The sequence below is a fragment of the Lissotriton vulgaris genome, chromosome 11 (assembly GCF_964263255.1).
Source record: "Lissotriton vulgaris chromosome 11, aLisVul1.2, whole genome shotgun sequence".
Taxonomy (NCBI): domain Eukaryota; kingdom Metazoa; phylum Chordata; class Amphibia; order Caudata; family Salamandridae; genus Lissotriton; species Lissotriton vulgaris.
In genome coordinates this window covers 94,722,960-94,745,860 of record NC_141699.1, presented here as the reverse complement: position 1 = coordinate 94,745,860, position 22,901 = coordinate 94,722,960, and the positions used below count along the sequence as shown (strand labels likewise).

At 45.3% G+C, this 22,901-nt stretch overlaps 1 protein-coding gene across 1 annotated transcript in view; it reads left to right on the top strand.

The window, feature by feature from the left end:
• Window positions 1-22,901, top strand: part of LOC147679025 (solute carrier family 2, facilitated glucose transporter member 11-like) — a 617,202-nt gene that overhangs the window by 421,841 nt on the left and 172,460 nt on the right. Inside the window, exon 9 of the mRNA XM_086944708.1 lies at window positions 20,576-20,677. Coding sequence (XP_086800834.1) covers window positions 20,576-20,677 — 102 coding nt within the window. The remainder of the gene's footprint in view (window positions 1-20,575; window positions 20,678-22,901) is intronic.

The window sequence follows — 22,901 nt, the reverse complement described above, 5'->3', positions numbered from 1 at the left end:
CCCCACCCCTCCTGTGAACTTTATACTAGGCCCACCCTGTGATTAAGTGCCTCTCGCACACTATCAAAAGCAGCGTGGATGCAAAGTACGAGGCAGTCAGACACGCTCCGTAAAACAAGTCTGAATTATAATGATATCTGGCCAATATACACATACTCTCTTCAGGCGCTTCCTCCTACTAAATATTTACTTCGTGCCCATGTGCCTATGTCCATCATGGGGTAAGTCGTGAGGGGGGTGACACCATGAGTTTCGCACTGGGTGACACCAACCCTAGTGACGCCACTACTGAGTCCGCCCTTGGCCTGGACTTTGCCAAGGTGCGGCCTGGGCATGCCCTCATGCGTCCCATACAGCCGCAGCCCAAACCTGATTATGATGGCTGGCGGGCAGAAACCAACACTTGCGGCTCCTGCTGCCAAGCGCGTTGGTCTTTGAAGTCCTATGGGTGCCTGGCAACAAAGTATCCAAATATCAATGAAAGTTCACAGATCAAGTGCATCCCATGCTGCGGAGCCCGACCCTGATTATGAAGACCAGCTGTCGGGAACAAACCAACACTCGCAGCTCCTGCCGCTAAGCGCGTTGGTCTTTGGAGTCCTCCGGGCGCCTGACAACAAAGTATCCAAACAGCGGTGAAAGTTTACAGATGAAGCGCGTCCCACAATCATTGGTCTCACAGGTGCCCATTCGAACATAAGCTATTCGGGAAGCATAGGATCTATAGAAAATACAGAGCTGAATCAGTCGGGACCGTGCTCTTATAGCTATTTCCCAGGGTGTCTGTATTGCTTCAGCCCAATCATCATCCACTAATAGGCCCACATCCGACTCCTAGGCCTCCCTCAGCGGGCCCAAAAAGGTCAGGGAATTGTTAATCAATTTCCGATAAGTTAGAGAGATGGCCTAATCGATCATGGGATCCAGGAGCAGGCGGTCCTCGAGTGGCGAATATTCTGGTAACGGGGACCCCTCTTGCAAATGACGATGAAGTGCATGGCGCATCTGTCAGTATCATAAATACACCCCCTCCCCATTTGGAACTGCCTCTGCAGTGTATCAAAGTCCAACATTTTCCCACTCCTCCGGACATCCCCCAAGTGGTTAATCCCTATAAGGCTCCATTTCCGAAAGCCTGTTAGCCGCGTCGATTCTCCCACTTGGCCACCCTCCCAGAGAGGAGTTTGTGCTGTAAATTTATTTGCCCACCTGGTAATTTTGGTTGCTCTCTGGTAGACGTTGATAACTGTTCGAGTATGTCCCCGGAGGATCGAATTACCTCTCCATTTCCGAAATAGTTCCTTTAGGTAACTGTTGTTGCTGAAAGCCAAACGATCTACCTTATACGCAGGTTCCTCTATTAATGTTGACGAGCTGAGATGCCCAGTAGTATTTCCTAATGTCAGGAACAGCGAGACCCCTTCATAAGCACCTTTCAGGAGTTTCTTCAGTGAAATTCTGGGGTTACCTCCCCCCAATATACGCTGCTCTGACTCAATAGATCTGGTACGGAGTATTCTGGACTATGTATATTAGACGTGGGAGGGCCATCATTTTAAGAAGGACCGCCCAACCCATCAAGGGGACGGAGAACCGTCTCCAATGCACAATGTCCTCCCTCAATCGTACCAATTGTGCCGGTACATTGAGCCGCATAAAGTCATCCTAATTCTTGGTGATCCAGATACCCAAGTACTTAAACGTTTCCCTAAAGACCAATTCCGAACATGCCGACGTTAAAGGCGGTAGAACTCCCGCCAATGAGAACACCAGGGAGGTATCCCAGTTAATGCAATATCCTGAATAGGTATTATATGGATGATACGATGGAGCGTTTGTCTTGGGTTATGGGCATACAGCAGAATGTCGTCTGCGTATAAAGATATACGTTCCTCCCAACCGCCCCCTGGATCTATACCTCTTACTGCAAGGTCCCCCCCGTATCCAAACAGCCAATGGTTCCAGTGCCAGGGCAAACAGCATTGGTGATAGAGGACATCCCTGCCTGGTGCTCCCGCATCTATCTGGCTCCTTGTAGTGAGCTCCACAATCTGGGGTGGGGGTGATGCAGTCTGTCAAATAACTTGAAAATGTGGCTGTCCCACTTCGTGGTTACCTGACCTCCACCTTGCACCTCATGACCTATTTATGTGTAATGGCGCCTACCTCTGTTAAGGCACATTTATGAGTCACCTGTAGCTAATTCTTGATCATGGGTGGGTAGAATGCCTTCCAGTTCATGGCAATTAAGTGCTCAAAGAGACCAGCACCAAATTCACGAGCTTCAGGTACTGTTTATTATGCGTAGTGTGTCATGTAATCCCTAGAAGGCCAAGGAGTGAGTCCAGTCGCAACTGGACATCGATCACTGACAATACCCGTGCCAGTACCTGGGTCATGATTGTGTAGCAGCAGCAAGCATTCACAAACCAGGTGTATAAATGAGGCATCTATGCAGCCATATCTTGGGCTTGCAGGTGACACCAGGGAAAATGTTGTGGTGGCGGTGCAGTGTGAGATAAGTTTGATGCATATAATTAAATTGTGTGAATTTTAGGTGGGCTTTACTTGATACTCGCTCCAGACACTCCAGAGCCATTGCCCATTGCTTATAGGTTAACTCCATGTTGAAGGAATCCTCCCACTTGAGTTTGTCCTGAGTTAAGGGATCCAGGCATTCCCCCTGTAAAGCCACATATAGTACCAAAATTGCCCTGCGGCCATGCCTGTGAGTCAAGAAGCATAACAGCCTGAGGTACTGTGGCAGCTAAGCCTGCCCCAGAGCCCATATATTCCCAATTGCCATCACAAGGGCATTATGTGTTAGAAATAGACTGCCTCCCACCCCCTTAAAGTTCCTGCAGGGCCTGGAAGGATAGCGGAGTACCGTCATTATATAGGTCACATAATTTGATGATTTCAGCTTCTCGCCATGGGGAGGGATCTTGAATACCTATCACCGTTTGTAAAGTGCCCCACTCCAGATGGGCAGCTGTGGTGCAAAAAGGGTTGGTGCATGCCTAGGCTGCAGGTATCGCTTTCAAAAAAGCTTGTCTTCTCAGCATAAACAGCCAACCCAGTATGTTCATTCCTCACAGGTCCAAATGGACCATGTTGCCCTCTGCCTTTCCATCCTTGGCCATCCAGCGCACAGGGCATTGAAATTGGGCCGCTGCAAAATATAACTCCGATACCACAAGTTTCCCCCAAGCTTGGGACGCCGAAGCATGGGAAGTGTGTCCTGCTTGCGGGTAGGTCCCCATACAAGTTCAGACTCCAGGCTCCTCAGTGATCTGAAAAATGATTTGGGCAGTATTACTGGCAGAGCTGTAAAGAAAAGGAAGACCCTTAGAAGGATCAGCATTTTTGCCACTGACACCCTGCCCATGGGTGGGAGAGGCAATTGGATCCAGAAGTGCATAGACTGGTAAATCGAGGCCAGGACCTTACCATGACTGCCATCTAGTAGATCCCTGTCATTGTGGTGGACATTTACAGCAAGTTTGAGCTAGGTGTCAAAACTCCAAGTGAGGCGCACCGGATCCAGACCCTCCCTGCACTCTGGCTTAATCCGGCATAAAGGAAAGATACCAGACTCACCCCAATTAACTCTGAGGCACGGCATCTCCCTAAAGAGATTAAGCATTTCATAGAGGAACGGTAGTAAATGGGAATGGTTTCTCAGATATATTAATACATAGTCTGTTTATAAAGATACAATGTGCCAGTCCAGTCTCACCTTTTTACCCCAGAGAGGGCCCATGGCAAGCAGCAAGTGGCTCCATGGCAACTATGAAAAGCAACAGAGACAGGAAGCACCCCGTATGGGTTCATCTGCCTATGGCGAAAGGCAGCAAGATGTGACGGTCTGTGCGGACCTGTACCACAAGAGTGGTATATAGGAGCCTCACCCAACCCAAGAAGTTAGGACCCATTCCAAACCTCCCCAACACCTGATGCAAATAAGACCTACTGAGCATGTCTAACACTTTTCAAAATCGAGTAAGAGCTCCACAGCCTCCACAGACATTGCATCCATGATATGACAAAAACTGTGAATATTGGAGTGTGTTGCCCTAGTGGCAAAAACCTACATTGGTCCAAGTGAATCCGAGAACTAAGCAGTGGAAGCAGACTTTTGGCCAGGGGTTTACTTTATAGTCAATGTTCAACATGCTTAAGGGTTGATAAGAACACACCTCAAGAGTGTGAGAAGTTGGCCTGGCATATGCTGTCCACTATTCTAGTGGGCACCTTACACCAGTCCAAACAAACCCTTATTGATAGTAGGTTAAAGACAACCTTACAGAAAGCTGTCCTAGTGGTAGCTGTGGAGAGCAGCTTTCATGCTAAGTCTTGAAGGAATGTAAAGCAGCTTGTTTTACCAGTCTATAATCTTGTGAATGACCAAATGAAAGGAGAACCACACCAGGTGTATATATAAAAATAAGTATGTATTCTAAACACACTCCTCTAGTCTCTTTATGAGGCTAGAGGCAAAAGTACATCAGTTAAACTTATTTAGCACACAGTAAATTAGCACAGTATACGTTTAGCCCGAGGGGCCTCACAAACCATATACTAAGAAAGTGGTATAAGAACCACGACTGTCATAGATATAAGGCCTAGGGCCTGTTGAACCACTGGGGCCACCAGGAACCAACCAAGGTAGTGACACAGGGGACCCACGGGGCCGCGTGCAGTGTCTAAACACAGACGCGATTCACCATCTACTTCTACGGGGAAAGTTGCGTTTGGAAAATTACAAAGGAAGGACACTTGGAAGAGGACTTGGAGCAAACCCCTTTAGAACTAGGTAGTTCTAGAGTCAATACCCATAGGAGCACTGGAGTACTCATGCTACCTCACCCAGGTAAGCCGGGTGCATAGGTGTCTTTTTGTGTCGGGTTTCGTCATCGTTTTCAATGGCGAGCTGCGAGAAAGTGCTACAGGCGACCAAGTCGAAAGTGTCCGGATGGATCCAAACCTGGATCGGAGTCGAGAAGAACCTGAAAGTAGAGAGGAAAGAGTCTGGATCACTAGCCAGTGACCGGGAAGGTGAGGAGATGATGCCAACCAATGTTTGGTGATTTCAGGTGAAGAAGGTGAAGCTTGACTCAAGGAGCAGAAGGTGTCGACGACAACCAGGAGCTGTATTCGAGCTGTCCCACAAAGGATGTCGAGTGCTGTGGCGTCGGATTCCGGATGGGACCCAACAAGTCTTGGCAACAGCAACCCAAGCAGAAAGCACAGATTGGCTTCGATGTAGGCCAGCAAGGTATGAGGGGACTCAATTTTTGAAACAGAAGATTTACCTTCATGGGGACCCACCATTCGACAGACCAGGAATAGCAAAGGAGCCTTGAGTGGAAATGCTTGAAGTGGGATCACGGAACACTCGTGGAGTGTAGGCCCACAATCTTCAGTGCAAATGGTGCTCGGGGCTTGGACTATGAGTAGCCCAATGTACAACTTCAGAAAAGCTTGGGAAGTCGATGCACTTGCAAATGGGCACAGTGTCCAAGAGTTCTGTTCCCACGTATCTCGTGATGGCTGCGGGTCTCAGCTTTTCTGGGATCTCGTGTCGGCCTCAGAGATGTCTGGAAGTCCATGTCCTGTGTTGCAAATCCATCGGGACCTGGCAGGAGCTTTGGAAATGCAGACCGGCAAGATTCTTCTTTGGTGCCTGTTTGAACAGGGGAGTCACTCCGTGAACCCAAGGAAGAATATTCCGTCTTCTAGTCAAAATAGAATGTTGAAGGTCTAGGATATATGTTGCAGAGTTTCGTCCAAGGTAATCTATTATCACAAGGACTGGGTTCCCAAACTAAGTTTAGGGATTGGACAAACTATAGGGACCCACCTGTGGGTGGATTCAGGGAGTGGGTGGTGACACCCCTTTCCCTTTGTCTAGTTTTGTGTCAGAGCAGGGGCTGAGCACCACTGCAACTGGTTTGAACTGGGATATGCACAGGGACACCAAGTGTGCCCCAGCACTGTCTGAAAAGTATTCACTGAATGCACCCACCCAGACCCAATACACTAAAGCCTGTCTGGGTAGGTGGCTACACCTCCCTGTGACAGGAAGCCTATTGTGAAGGCCTCCCCTGCCAGAGTTTCACCTAGCAGCAGGAAGTCAAACTCGTGACTGTGACTGCAGCATCCATTTTGTGATGCTGGGGCTCTTTTGAACTATTACCGGTCAGGTAAGTGTGTACATGTCTTCTCCCTCTAGAAGGGTGGAACTCTACCGCGCCGCCAGAACTGGTAGGGGGGTAGGATTCCAAAGTGTTTGACACCAAACACAACATTTTTCCATGCAGCCGTTCCAAAGTTAGCATTTACTGTGAGGTTATAATGCATTTAAGAGTATATAGTATGGCTGCATCACAGAACAGCTACAGAGAATAGATTCTGAAAGCTGCAGAGGGGTCCTGCTTATGCATGGGTACCCTCTCACACAAAACCAAGCACTCTGCCTTTAGGATTGGTAAGGCCTGCCATAGGAGTGACTTATAGGTTTATATGTGTCAGTGATTAAGGGTAGATATAAGTAGCCTATATCTTAGTAAGGGGTGCATGCACCACCTTACCCAGGCTTTAGGAGCCGACCTGTGGTGCCATTTTGGAAGGCTTCCTAGGGGTGGCATAATGCATGCTTCAGTCCCTGATAGGCCTCTGGGCTACCTATGCTCTTGGTACCTAAGGTACCATATACTGGGAACTCACAAGGGTAACCCAGTAACCAATCCGGAGTGTACCTAATGAACATGCAATCCTGGTTAGCAGGGACCCAGCCAGAATAAAGTTGAGAAACAGTGAAACCCCAGCAAAAAGTGGGGGTAACCATAGTAAGCAGATCCCTCTCTCCTACAAAGAGGGTCCCTGCCCCATTTTGGCAACACAACTAAGGGAGCCTCACACTGAGACATCAGTAGGATGACCTGGTGCTGTGCTTCTTGATAAATATCCAATAGAGAGGGAGCTAAGGTGGTCCCAAAGGCTGCATAGTACTCCACAGGAAAGCCATACTTGCCTGGGGTCCTACCGTGTGCCATCTGGTGAATTGCTATATTAATCTCCTGTTGATTGTAGGTAATCCTGCACCCATGCCGATGGGGGCTACTGTAGTCTAGTTCCTATATGCCTAATAGGCTTTGCGCATTGGAATAACATACACTATAGATTTGACATAGGACTGAGGTCAGTATGTCTCTATTGAGTATATTAAACTTAATTGTGTGTGTGCCAGCTAACTCAGAGGTCACTAGAAACTTTCTCAAATAAATAAGAAGGGATTATGTCTCTGACAACCGTATAAACATGACAACTTTGTTTCCCCTAGAACCAGAACAATATCTTCTTAGTCGTGGAAAAACTAGATAAGTAGTTCACTTAGTCAATCGTGCATGCTTCGTTTCTACAGAGTTTGCACAGAAATAGAGAGACGGGTGATTAGATAAAAGGGGTTTATTGAACAGTCTTCTTTCTCATGCAAGAGAGGTGAACTGCTACAATCGTTAGACAGAATGCGAAGTAGAATGCATACAGCGTAAACAGTAATATAAAATAATACTGTAATAGCATTGTCTTTTGCTATGACATGTAAAAATATATACATAAATAACACAGGTTAAAATACTCAACTGGTGCTTCTAAAATACGCCTACCCCAGTGTTTCTTACCAAGGTCTAGTATGAGGGAGGAAGTAGGTGTTGCCTTTAGCATATTTTTAGTTTTGCCGAGATTGCCAAAGGTTTCTCTAGGTTCTAATCAGCTCCATACCTTAGACTGAGAGAGGTTGGTATCTCTTTCTTTGGACTCGATTTCCCAACACCCAGCAAGGGGAGTCAGAAACACTGGAGATAGATTCTCGGCAGGAGGATGACAGCTTCTGATCAGTGCGTCAACTAGAGAGTTGGCTTCCTTTGGCACTTGCTGTAGCGAGCTGCGTCGTGCAAGTAGGTAGTCGAACTACACCGAACCACACCGTGCTTTACCATAGCAAGTGAAGGTATATTTATACCTTGAAGGTGTTTAGGAATTCCAGTATTGGCGTAAAGTCAGGCATATGAACATCATGAATGAACCCCTAAGGAATAGATGTTCATGCATAATAAATGAGTTCTTGGAGAAATCAATATCAAGGCTAGGGGAAGTCCCTTCTGCTTAAGAGTCAGGTTTCCAAGAAATCATTGTGACGTAGATGAACAAATGGAAGTAGCCATGCCTGTATTTGGGTAGCATGGGCTATCCTTAAATAAGGACTGGATTATTTGTCCTGGATGGCCTCCAATTACAGCTGCCAGGTTGGCTAGGAGTCCCTGCCCCCCATCAGAACGTAACCAGGACTGGATTATGGTCTTCGCCTGCATGCCCAGAGCACCGGGAGCGGGGATACCAAGTGATCCAAGTCAGTGCCATGAATGTAATTAAAATCACCTCCCCATAACCTTAGGGACTGGGGATCCAGCAACAGAATTGGGGACAAACTTCTCAAGAACATGCCCATGGGGGTGTTAGATGAATAAAGGGACAGAATAAAAAAGGGGCGCCCATCTAAGGTACCCTCCAGAATTACATAATGGTACTCCTTATCAAGAAGGACTTGTGTCTTCACAAAGGACACCTCTAGAGCAATCCAGATGAGTACCCCTTGGAAATAGGCAAAGCATCTAGTTCAAAACACATGCACACTCCTACACCTATCCACTCAAAGTTCCTTGCTCCAGAGATAAACATATATCTTGTGTCTCCTGGCAGGGGCTGCCGTACCACAAATGTTCCAAGTAAAAACGTGAAAGGTGTGGTCCATGTGCACAGATTACATATCTGTGACTCTCGGGACCCATCCTGTCCTTCGGCCCCTAAAATCCCGCTCTTATCATGTTCACTCTTCTAGCTAGGAAATAAAAAACAATTGAACATATCAGTAGCACAACTCCCCTATTTCAGGCCTGAGCACTTCCAGCCCCATGCCATAAAGTCTCAAACGATGCAACTGGAACATAAGAAATATCTGCAACATATTCAAGTCCATGCAAAATACTCCAGTGGGAGATTGGCCCAAGAAAAGCTGAAGGGATCTCAAGAAAGTCGTTGTTCAAAGCTACTGTTCAATGGGCCCAGAACTAATAATGCAACATCCCGCCCCCATGTTCAGTGTTTCTTACCTTCAGGGGGTTGATAATTCCAACAGCAGTGCATCCTCACCGGGCCATGCACCACACAGACAAAACAAGCTGCTTCAGAGGTCATCAGCTGACAGCACAGTAATAGTCAGGCTTCAGTGGACTTCATCCTTCGATGTCCAATCCTGACTCCGATGTGGGCTCCTTGCATAGAAGAAGAAAATAGTTTGTGCTATGAAGTGAAGCCTCCGACACCGCGCGAGCCTGCTTAGCTGCCACTAGAACCTTGGTAGGTATTGTCTTAAGGGTTCTGCATTTACTCAATCTCTGTGGGTAGGCCAACAAGTCCCTGGGGCTCGAGTCCTTGGCAAGAGCTTGCATCAGGTTTTTAGCGTGGAGCCAGGTCCATGTTTCCTCTGGTGAGTGGAATATGTATGCCGTATCACCATTGATCACCTTAAGCTTTGCTGGAAACAAGTGCATATTTAAAGTCTAAGTCATGAAGTCACTGCTTCCCAGCGTTTCGGGTGCACAGAGCTGAATCATAGAGAACAGTTTTCCTCATGTATCAACACAGCCAGGCAAGGAATCCCACCCGGGCTGCAAGGCACAGGGGACAGGGACACTATTAATTGAGTAGTAGAAGTAGTCGGGATATTAAAGATGCCAATTTAGTGATTTGAGGTGCCAAAAGGTTAATAGGACAAGCAGGGAAGCATCAACAACAGTGTCACATAGAGGGGGAGGGGAATCCACCAACATACTAACCTCCCAATTTCCAGCACCGTGTGGTGGTGTAGAGTGCTTCTATTAGCAAAAGTCAGACAAGTGATAGGCTGGCTGAGTATTAGAGCAGGCAAGTGTGTTGGGCTAATGCTGTCACTGTGAGGGTCAATGCAGGAGGCCAGGCCAGGCCAGGCCAGAGGCACACACAGGTAGTAAGACGGTTCACGCTACACCACTACGGTATTTTACAAAATGAAGCACTTACACCTTGGACTCTTGGCAAGTGTGCTGCAGGAGTGAAACGGAGTATTAACCCATGAGGAAAATTCCAGGTGGCAAGAGTATCACCAATTTTAGGTCGAGCCTAGCAGCAGCGTGCATGCACTGCTCGCTCTGCGAGCCTACTGTTGCATGGGAGAGAAAACGCGCCCACTCTCCTCCCATATTTTTCATTGGCTTGGGTCATTGTCTCTCGTAACTGCTGCCTTCCGATTCATTAATAGGCTTGTTAGTCCCTCCTTAGTACTGCAATGTCTTGATTTGTTCCCTCCGATTGGGAGTGACCCTTTTATTTCACTTGTTACACAGTACCTGTTATTTAGTCTGTAAGCACTATTTACTTTATTGCCTTTCTCTTACTGCAGGCCGGACATACACTGCTTCAGCTTAACCCTCTTGTGTTTTTTTAAGCAGCATGGCCACCCGGCAACAGGGGTGCCATCTTTCAATCACTTAAACCCGACATTATCTTGTGCCTGTTTCAAGCCCCCAAGAAAAATGGATTTAGAAATTATTAGCAAATTAATTCCTGTGAATTCCAGGTAGCACATAATCGTGTGCTAATGGGCTGAAGCTGACAACAGCACATCTGTGTTACATGTCAGCTGTAATAAAGCCAGCTGACGGGTTGTTTTCAAAAGTCTGTTTATTAACAACGCCACCACCACCAATAACACCACCAATACCACCACCACCACCAATACCAACACCACCAATACCACCACTAATACCACCAATACCACCACCACAACCACCAAGACCACCACGTCCACCAATACCACCACCAATACCACTACAACCTCCACCACCACCAATACCACCACCAATACCACCACCAACAACACCACCACCAATACCACCATCACATACCACCACCACCAATAACAGCACCAACTCCACCAACACCACTAATACCACCACCAATATCACAACTAATACAACTTCTTACACCAATACTAACACCACCAATATCACTACCACCACCAATATCATCATCACCACGAATACCACCACCACCAATACCACAACCACCAATACCACCAACATCAATACCACTAGCACCAATGCTACCACCACCACCACCAATACTACCACCATCAATACCACTACCAATACCACCACCACCAATACCACCATCAATACCACCGCACCAATACTACCACCGCCACTGCCACCGCCCAAAAATGCCACCACCACCATCAAGACCACCATTACCACCACTAATACCACTACCACCACCACAATCAACACCACCAATGCCACCACCAATACCAATACCAATACCATCACCACCACCAATACCACCAATACCACCACCACCAATACCACCACCCACACCAATACAACCAATACCACCACCAATACCACCACCACCAATTGCAGTACCACCTCCAATTCCAATACCACTACCACCAATACCAATACCACCAACAACAATATCAATACCGCCACCAACAATACCACCACCACCAATACCAGTACCACCACAACCAATACCAACACAATACCGCCACCACCAATACCACCACCACCAATAGCACCAATGCCACCACCACCACCACCATCAATACCACCACCACCACCAATACCACGACCACCAATACCACCACTACCACCATCACCAATACCACCACCACCAATACTACCACCACCACTAATACCACCATCACCAACACCACCACCAATACCAGCACCACCATTACCACCACCACCAATACCACCACCACTAATACCACTACAAATACCAATACCACTAACAATACCAATACCAATACCACCACTACCAATACCACTACCAATACAAACAGCACCACTACCACCACCACCACCACCAATACAACTACCACCACCACCATCAACACCACCAATACCACTACCATCATCACCACCACCACTACCACCAATACTACCACCAATACCACCATCAATACCACTACCACCTCCACCACCACCTCCACCACCACCAATACCACCACCAATACCACCACCACCAACACCACCACCAACAATACCACTACCACATACCACCACCACCAATAACAGCACCAACTCCACCAACACCACTAATGCCACCACCAATATCACGACTAATACCACTTCTTACACCAATACTAACACCATCAATATCACTACCACCACCAATACCATCATCACCACGAATACCACCATCACCAATACCACAACCACCAATACCACCTACAGCAATACTACCACCACCAATGCTACTATCACCAATACCACCACCACCAATACCACCACCATCAATACCACCATCAATACCACCGGCACCAATACCACCACCGCCACCGACAATGTCACCACCACCATCAAGACCACCATTAGCTCCACCAATACCACTACCATCATCGCCACCATCAACACCACCAATGCCACCACCAATACCACCACCAATACAAATACCATCACCATCACCACCACCAATACGACCAATAATACCACCAACACAACTACCACCAATACCACCACCCCTTCCAATACCACCACCACCAATTGCAGTACCACCACCACCAAATCCAATACCACTACCACCCATACAAATACTACCAACAACAATATCAATACCACCACCATCAATACCACCATCAATACCACCGGCACCAATACCACCACCGCCACCGACAATGTCACCACCACCATCAAGACCACCATTAGCTCCACCAATACCACTACCATCATCGCCACCATCAACACCACCAATGCCACCACCAATACCACCACCAATACAAATACCATCACCATCACCACCACCAATACGACCAATAATACCACCAACACAACTACCACCAATACCACCACCCCTTCCAATACCACCACCACCAATTGCAGTACCACCACCACCAAATCCAATACCACTACCACCCATACAAATACTACCAACAACAATATCAATACCACCACCACCAATACCAGTACCACCACCACCAATACCACCACAATACCGCCACCACAATACCGCAAATACCAATACAACCACCACCAATGGCACCAATGCCACCACCACCACCAATACCACCACCAGCAATACCAGCAATACAACCACTACCAATAATACCACCACCAATATCACCACCAATACCACCACCTCAGTGCCTCTTGCTCACTAGTAATAGCTGGGGCACTGTACAAGGCCAGAGCTGCAGCCGAGACCATTCCTCCCTCCCTCTATGCCTGCCATAAAGAACAGCCCGTCCTGCACCAGTAGGTGAAGCCAGGGCACTACTACAGCTGGAGTGTTTTTGATAAGGCCAAAGATAGCAATGACATTACGCAATGTCATACTGAACACTCAAATCATGGAGGAGGCAGGAAATTGCCCCCCCCCTCCCGCTCGTACCTGCTGAGTCACGATAGTGTAATCATCGAGTGAAAGGTGTTGGAGCGCTTTGATAGTTATAGCTTGGATCATATGTAACTCTCACTTCACACTTTATGTATGTGTGATTTACAACACTTATACATCTTCTTTACTCCACTATTTATCACTACTGTGAAGGCATTGCAGGCCAGCATTTTCTGTGATATTTACAATCTAACAAGTGATCGAGAATGCCCTCTATTGTAATGCAATAGGTCTCGCATTTCTGAGAGTTAAAGCTATTAGTATTGTAAATGACAATACGTTTTATTTATTTTTTAATACCCAAAACATAAATAAAAGACTTTGTCATTTACAATGCCAATAGCTAAAAACTCATGTGAATGCGAGACCTATTGCAATGCAAATGCTTGCTTACTATGGGCAGGAGCACAATCTTTAGTCCTGATCGGAAGCGGTGTTAGCCGCACAGCAGGATTTCCATGGGGCAATAATCTGGCGAGGAGGACAAAAAGAGAACGGGGCCTGTGTGCTGTAGATCTCCAGAGCGTGCTAGGCGGTGCACAGTCCTCAGGGAAATACCAAATAAAACCATCTGGGGCACCATCTTGGGACCGGGAGGGGTCAGCAGCTCCTCTATTAACAATCAGCCCTCCCGGTGTTTCACCCACAGAGGAAAGCGGGCACCAATACTCCCATGCACCGCAATCTCAGGGCAAACAGCTCTGCAGCAGCGAAGAGGATCCAACTGGGCCCGCACCTACCTCCTCTGCGCAGCTCTTCACTCCCGGTCTTCGACACACCGTTCTCTAGGATGCCTTCGAGAGGTCAGGAGGGTCCATGCAATTCCTGCCCAGCACTTTACTATTAGGGGAGAGCGGGTGCCGGCAGTCCCACACACATCAAACCGAGGGCAAATGGTATTGCAGCTACCTCAGCATCTCACTCTCTAGGCCGGTAGTCCAGGGGTAGCCATCACCACTGCTGCTTCCTCGCCCAGCAGCCAAGAGGCTAATCAGGACCCTGTCACAGGATTCCTCAGTGACAGCAACAGGTGTCAGCCGTCCAGACCTCACAGGCATACACCCACATTAGCAAGGGTGCAAGCGGTCTTTTCGCTGGATGGACATGATAAATGCTGGATGAAGCACAGGCCATTTGCAGACCTCTTTAGAATGCGTCTGATGCGGCCGCTATCTTGGCCATGCGTGCCCCGCACAGATTTCACCATGACACCAAATAACTTAGTTGTCGCAGGGATACGCTGATGTGAACATTTTTTTATATCATCAATAAAGAATTTTCTGAACCCACAACACATTTGAAGTGATCTTAATGAATATGAGAAACTCTGAAGTTAATTTGGCAAGTTGAATGGGACTCAGAACCAGTGTTGTATTTTACCATTCATTGTTGGAACAAAACAGATCGCTTTTAGAAATATGGACATATAGTGGGTGCTGATCATTTCCTGTATATAGTTGTGTGGATTGTATCTGCTTATGGGGACCCAGGAGGCTGTCTTCCCCTGATCTGAGCACCACCCTGCTAGATTAAACGCTATGCTTTGATGGGTGCGGCAATGAGAGTCTAGGCTTCCTTCTTGTAAATCGCTTACAATTTTTATTATTTTATAATGCAGTGGTGTTCATTTTCCAACGTATCAAGGTAAACTGAACACACCTGTATTGACCCTTCCAAAAAAATATTGTTTTTGTGGTGGTTGTGGATGTTGTGCTTGTGGTGCCTGTGTTTGTGCATTCAATAGTGTGTGTATGCTGTTTATGTGGCATGCAAAATGTATCAAAAAGAGCATTACACATTTCCTGCATATGTTTTTGAGGCAAACACAATATGTACGTGCATTGGCATGAACATAAGTTGTATTTACCAGTCTCCACTTGACCAGGGACTCTCTCCATCAGGAAACTGCTGCTAGGACAACGTCAGCAAAAAGGGGAAATCTAAATCTGCTCAGTGCAAACCCACCGGCTTGATGGCAACAGAACACTGTTAGCCATCAATGGAGTCCGTCGCGTCGACGGAGGTTCGCTGCTTGCACGGAGTGAACAGTCTGCCAGTGTTGATGGTGGTTCAGCCAGCACACATCTGATGGTGGGTGGGACTCTGTCAGCTTGATGGAGTACTTGAAACCACCATGGTGGGATGATGGGAATACCGCCAAGATCTAAATCAGGCCCAGAGTCCTCATGGCACTCACCAGCAGCTTTGAAATGCAAAATGTGGAATCAAAAGCTGAAGATGTATCTGTGTATGAAATGTCCAATAAAATCCTCTTGAAGGAACTATATTAGGCTATTAAGTTAGTACAATGTTCTTCCAAGGATTTTGGATTATATGTTTGAGACTAATTGTCCTTCCAGAGCCAAAATTAACTCATTTAGTCAGCCTCTTTGTTTCAAAATGGCTGCCCTGTTGTGAGACATTTTGTGGTTCCATGGTGGTGGGACACCATACTTCACCGTCAAATCAATGACCAATGCTACTATCACCAATACCACCACCACCAATACCACCACCATCAATACCACCATCAATACCACCGGCACCAATACCACCACCGCCACCGACAATGTCACCACCACCATCAAGACCACCATTACCTCCACCAATACCACTACCATCATCGCCACCATCAACACCACCAATGCCACCACCAATACCACCACCAATACAAATACCATCACCATCACCACCACCAATACGACCAATAATACCACCAATACAACTACCACCAATACCACCACCCCTTCCAATACCACCACCACCAATTGCAGTACCACCACCACCAAATCCAAAACCACTACCACCCATACCAATACTACCAACAACAATATCAATACCACCACCACCAATACCAGTACCACCACCACCAACACCACCACAATACCGCCACCACAATACCGCAAATACCAATACAACCACCACCAATGGCACCAATGCCACCACCACCACCAATACCACCACCAGCAATACCAGCAATACAACCACTACCAATAATACCACCACCAATACAATACCACCTCCACCACCACCAATATCACCACCAATACCACCACCTCAGTGCCTCTTGCTCACTAGTAATAGCTGGGGCACTGTACAAGGCCAGAGCTGCAGCCGAGACCATTCCTCCCTCCCTCTATGCCTGCCATAAAGAACAGCCCGTCCTGCACCAGTAGGTGAAGCCAGGGCACTACTACAGCTGGAGTGTTTTTGATAAGGCCAAAGATAGCAATGACATTACGCAATGTCATACTGAACACTCAAATCATGGAGGAGGCAGGAAATTGCCCCCCCCCTCCCGCTCGTACCTGCTGAGTCACGATAGTGTAATCATCGAGTGAAAGGTGTTGGAGCGCTTTGATAGTTATAGCTTGGATCATATGTAACTCTCACTTCACACTTTATGTATGTGTGATTTACAACACTTATACATCTTCTTTACTCCACTATTTATCACTACTGTGAAGGCATTGCAGGCCAGCATTTTCTGTGATATTTACAATCTAACAAGTGATCGAGAATGCCCTCTATTGTAATGCAATAGGTCTCGCATTTCTGAGAGTTAAAGCTATTAGTATTGTAAATGACAATACGTTTTATTTATTTTTTAATACCCAAAACATAAATAAAAGACTTTGTCATTTACAATGCCAATAGCTAAAAACTCATGTGAATGCGAGACCTATTGCAATGCAAATGCTTGCTTACTATGGGCAGGAGCACAATCTTCAGTCCTGATCGGAAGCGGTGTTAGCCGCACAGCAGGATTTCCATGGGGCAATAATCTGGCGAGGAGGACAAGAAGAGAACGGGGCCTGTGTGCTGTAGATCTCCAGAGCGTGCTAGGCGGTGCACAGTCCTCAGGGAAATACCAAATAAAACCATCTGGGGCACCATCTTGGGACCGGGAGGGGTCAGCAGCTCCTCTATTAACAATCAGCCCTCCCGGTGTTTCACCCACAGAGGAAAGCGGGCACCAATACTCCCATGCACCGCAATCTCAGGGCAAACAGCTCTGCAGCAGCGAAGAGGATCCAACTGGGCCCGCACCTACCACCTCTGCGCAGCTCTTCACTCCCGGTCTTCGACACACCGTTCTCTAGGATGCCTTCGAGAGGTCGGGAGGGTCCATGCAATTCCTGCCCAGCACTTTACTATTAGGGGAGAGCGGGTGCCGGCAGTCCCACACACATCAAACCGAGGGCAAATGGTATTGCAGCTACCTCAGCATCTCACTCTCTAGGCCTGTAGTCCAGGGGTAGCCATCACCACTGCCGCTTCCTCGCCCAGCAGCAAAGAGGCTAATCAGGACCCTGTCACAGGATTCCTCAGTGACAGCAACAGGTGTCAGCCGTCCAGACCTCACAGGCATACACCCACATTAGCAAGGGTGCAAGCGGTCTTTTCGCTGGATGGACATGATAAATGCTGGATGAAGCACAGGCCATTTGCAGACCTCTTTAGAATGCGTCTGATGCGGCCGCTATCTTGGCCATGCGTGCCCCGCACAGATTTCACCATGACACCAAATAACTTAGTTGTCGCAGGGATACGCTGATGTGAAAATTTTTTTATATCATCAATAAAGAGTTTTCTGAACCCACAACACATTTGAAGTGATCTTAATGAATATGAGAAACTCTGAAGTTAATTTGGCAAGTTGAATGGGACTCAGAACCAGTGTTGTATTTTACCATTCATTGTTGGAACAAAACAGATCGCTTTTAGAAATATGGACATATAGTGGGTGCTGATCATTTCCTGTATATAGTTGTGTGGATTGTATCTGCTTATGGGGACCCAGGAGGCTGTCTTCCCCTGATCTGAGCACCACCCTGCTAGATTAAACCCTATGCTTTGATGGGTGCGCCAATGAGAGTCTAGGCTTCCTTCTTGTAAATCGCTTACAATTTTTATTATTTTATAATGCAGTGGTGTTCATTTTCCAACGTATCAAGGTAAACTGAACACACCTGTATTGACCCTTACAAAAAAATATTGTTTTTGTGGTGGTTGTGGATGTTGTGCTTGTGGTGCCTGTGTTTGTGCATTCAATAGTGTGTGTATGCTGTTTATGTGGCATGCAAAATGTATCAAAAAGAGAATTACACATTTCCTGCATATGTTTTTGAGGCAAACACAATATGTACGTGCATTGACATGAACATAAGTTGTATTTACCAGTCTCCACTCGACCAGGGACTCTCTCCATCAGGAAACTGCTGCTAGGACAACGTCAGCAAAAAGGGGAAATCTAAATCTGCTCAGTGCAAACCCACCGGCTTGATGGCAACAGAACACTGTTAGCCATCAATGAAGTCCGTCGCGTCGACGGAGGTTCGCTGCTTGCACGGAGTGAACAGTCTGCCAGTGTTGATGGTGGTTCAGCCAGCACACATCTGATAGTGGGTGGGACTCTGTCAGCTTGATGGAGTACTTGAAACCACCATGGTGGGATGATGGGAATCCCGCCAAGATCTAAATCAGGCCCAGAGTCCTCATGGCACTCACCAGCAGCTTTGAAATGCAAAATGTGGAATCAAAAGCTGAAGATGTATCTGTGTATGAAATGTCCAATAAAATCCTCTTGAAGGAACTATACTAGGCTATTAAGTTAGTACAATGTTCTTCCAAGGATTTTGGATTATATGTTTGAGACTAATTGTCCTTCCAGAGCCAAAATTAACTCATTTAGTCAGCCTCTTTGTTTCAAAATGGCTGCCCTGTTGTGAGACATTTTGTGGTTCCATGGTGGTGGGACACCATACTTCACCGTCAAATCAATGTTATTTTGTTAGACCTATTGGTTGAATTAAAGCAAACAAACACTCGAACTCCCATAAGGCAACCACTTTTTACAAGAAATTGAAGGGTTGGTACACTGGACTCAGTATTACGTATCCAGTGGTACAACAAGCGAAAGCTTCCGATTTCTGCACCCACTGGGCAATTACATATTACATAAGAGGTTGTGGACTTGTGCAGCCCTTTCTGTAATACAGATTGCACCGGCATACACATACTCTGGTGTGGTTCGAGGGGGCCACATGCACCCACACCATATTATGAATGAAACATAAGCAGCAAAGGTACCACTGTCTGTGTACCACAAAGAGGAGGCCCACAGTCAGTCAGTCAGTCTGCCGAGTTCAATGCATGCAAGGGAATCCAATAGACCCCCCTGACATTCTGCTGCAAGCAGGTGTAGTCACTCACTGCTCCTACTTTTAGTGGGATCTCTACCCCCCTACAAGTATGCCTGGTGTGCCTGTGTTTTAAATGCTACCTAAGACAGACTGCGTACCTTTTAATAATGTGCTGCCTTCAAGGTACTCATGAGTTTGCGGCTACAGTTTGGTTAGCATATGATATGAAATAGGGCCCACTGACTAAGCCTGCACCCAGCATACTAATTTAAGGGTGGGTTATGGTGCAGACCTGGGCAATGTGCACAAACAATAATGCAGCCCCTGGATCTGCTTACAAAGTATAGTATAAAAAAAGTGTCAGTAACAATGGTCCCTGTTGAAATAAAGGATGCCATCTAATTTAAAAATTGTATTTCACATGTAATATGCAATCAAAATATGAATTAAATTGCAATAAACAAAACAGTGCAGTGAGGTGAAATAATCATGCTTGGTGCTCCGGAAAATGTGATACACACATGCAATTCTGTGAGCTATATGTGTGTCATAAGTTTTGCTTACAAGGTCGCGTCACAAAGGAAATACAATGAAGCTAGTCGCCTTATTTGTTTAGTGGAGGACTCACATTATTATGTTTAATTTGTGATTATAGAATTTCATTTACCCTTTCAATAGATTGTTAACTTTTAAATAATATTTTAAAATTACAGAGTATCCTTTTCAGGGACCATTGTTTCTTTTACTTTGCTGACATTCCATCAAAGGATATCTTTTGTGTTTCAGGACATGCATGATGGAATCTTTCACCTCCAGTATTGTATGATTTAGAATTGGGGTTGTATTAATTGCAATGCTGGGATTTAAAAGAAGAGTTAAATATTTTCCAGTGTCCTCAGTAACAGCTCTCATCATATTTTCTCTTTCACCAGGCCTTCGTAGCTGACATGTTTGGCATGAAAACAATTCTGCTGACTGGTTATGTACTTATGGCTACAACACTGACACTCCTCACTGTAACCCTGTCACTGACGGTAAGAAAGGGAATAACATTTCCATCACAGAATGCTAACTCTAGGAGTGGAATGTTCAAACAGCCTTATTGCCCTCCGTAGCAGGCTATACCGACCATTAAAGGCCCACTCCCTTGTTAAAGGCCTGAGCCGAATGGCCTGTAGAGACCGCTACAGCTGACTCTAAGGCTATAATGGTAATAAACCATAGTGCATCACTGATGTCCTGGTTCCAGTTGACCAAGGGCATTGACAATGCCACACTGAAGATAGGATGTGGCTATTCTGTGAAATTGCTTTGAGAGCAGTTTTAAATACTTGGGCTCCATGATTTTTCTTATTTATTAAATATTACAAAGCAGAAACAAGGGACTAGGCAATTTACAAAAATAAAACCAATACATTAACATTTCAAACGGGTAGTTTTGTCATTTGTTTTAGAGGGAATCCTTTTTGTGAGAAAGTCTGAGGTTTGTAAAATTATGAGAGCCTCTAAACATAAATCTGTATTATGAAATCAACCTGAAATCCAGTTTTAAGCCACATAGATATGTGCTACCCAGTCACAAGATAAGGGTCTCCCTTGGAGAAATTCAATGGCAGTGAGGCCCAAATTTGAAACAGCACTTCTTTAATGATCACTTGGCAAGGAGAGACCAACTGCCTGGGCAATTTATAAATATTGAAGGAGATCACATGACTTTAGATTTACTGTATAAAATAAACCATGTATTATTAATGCTCTGAGTAGGATGGACATGAATGATTAATATCCAGGATATGTCATTTCATTTATTTATGCATATGTATGTGGTGGTGACATTACCCAAAGGTGTTAGAGCACTTTACAATAGAAAGTAGAAACATAGAGTTCGATTAGGATATGATGAGTATGATTTATTTTTGTCCAGGTAAGATATGCATGCCTGGGTGTAGAAGTCCTGAAAGGGATGGACATGGATTACTGGTGTCCTGGACTGCACTAACCATAGGCCACTGTTGTCCTTGACTGGGGTATGGATCTAATCCCTGAATAGTATAATGGAGGTACTATTAGTGTACTTTGTAGAATAACACCTGGGGTGTGATGTGGGGTTGAGGTGTGTCATGGGCTTTAATTTCCATGTTAGATCAGTCATATTTATCCCTGAGGGTCTGTATAGCATGGCCCAGGAGCTGTGTTCAAGATAGGATGGAGCATGGTTTATTGATGTTCTAGATAGGTCATAGCATGGGTCAATACAATGATGGTGCATGGGTTATTCACACCTTCAATAGGCTGGAGCAAGAGATTTCATGTTTGATGCTAGGGTAGGATGAAGTATGTGCTGTTGATGTTCTAGATAGGATGATGCATGAGTTTTTGGTGTCTTTGTTGTGATGACAAATGGAAATGTTTTTTGTACTAAGAGTTGTATTGGTGTGCTAGCCAGGATGGGCTATGAATGTTGATGTTGTTCATACAATGGAATATAGGGTTTAATGTATTAGATAGTTTGTGAATTGGTTACTGGTACCCTAAATAGCAATGGATATTGTGCTTAATGTCACTCATGGACTAGTAGGTGAACAGTCAAAATATCGAGTCCAAAATATCGAATGGACATAATATCGAGTGTAAAATATAGAATGGACAAAATATCGAATGGACAGAATATAGACATGAAAAATATTGTTTTTAAGGTAAGTAATGTAATATCGAGTGTTAAAGATATAGAAAGTTAAAATATCGAAGTATAAAATATAGGTTATTAAATTTATCGATTTTTTAATAATATCGAATTTTTATAGTGTTTTTTATGTTATTATATGTGTGAAAAGTGTGTATTTATGTTATAAATAATTTTAATTAATGAATTTTGTTTTTTTAATGTTTGTGTAATTTAATTCTGTAGCGGGTTGTGGGTTTATATGGGAATAGGGTGGGAAGTCATTTAATTATAATTAATTAAATATGTAAATGTATTTATTGTTATTAATTTTTAATTAATTGTTAATTAATTTATATTTGGTAATTAATTTCATTTTAATGGGTAATTAATTTTAATTAATTGATTAATTGCTAATTATGTTAATTTTACTAATTTATTTTCTGTAGCGGGTTGTGGGTTTATAGGGGAATTGGGTAGGAAGTAATATAATTATAATTAATTAAATATGTACAATTATTTATTAGTATTTATTTAGAATTAATTGTTAATTTAGTTTGTATGGATAATTAATAACATTTTAATTGGCAATTAAT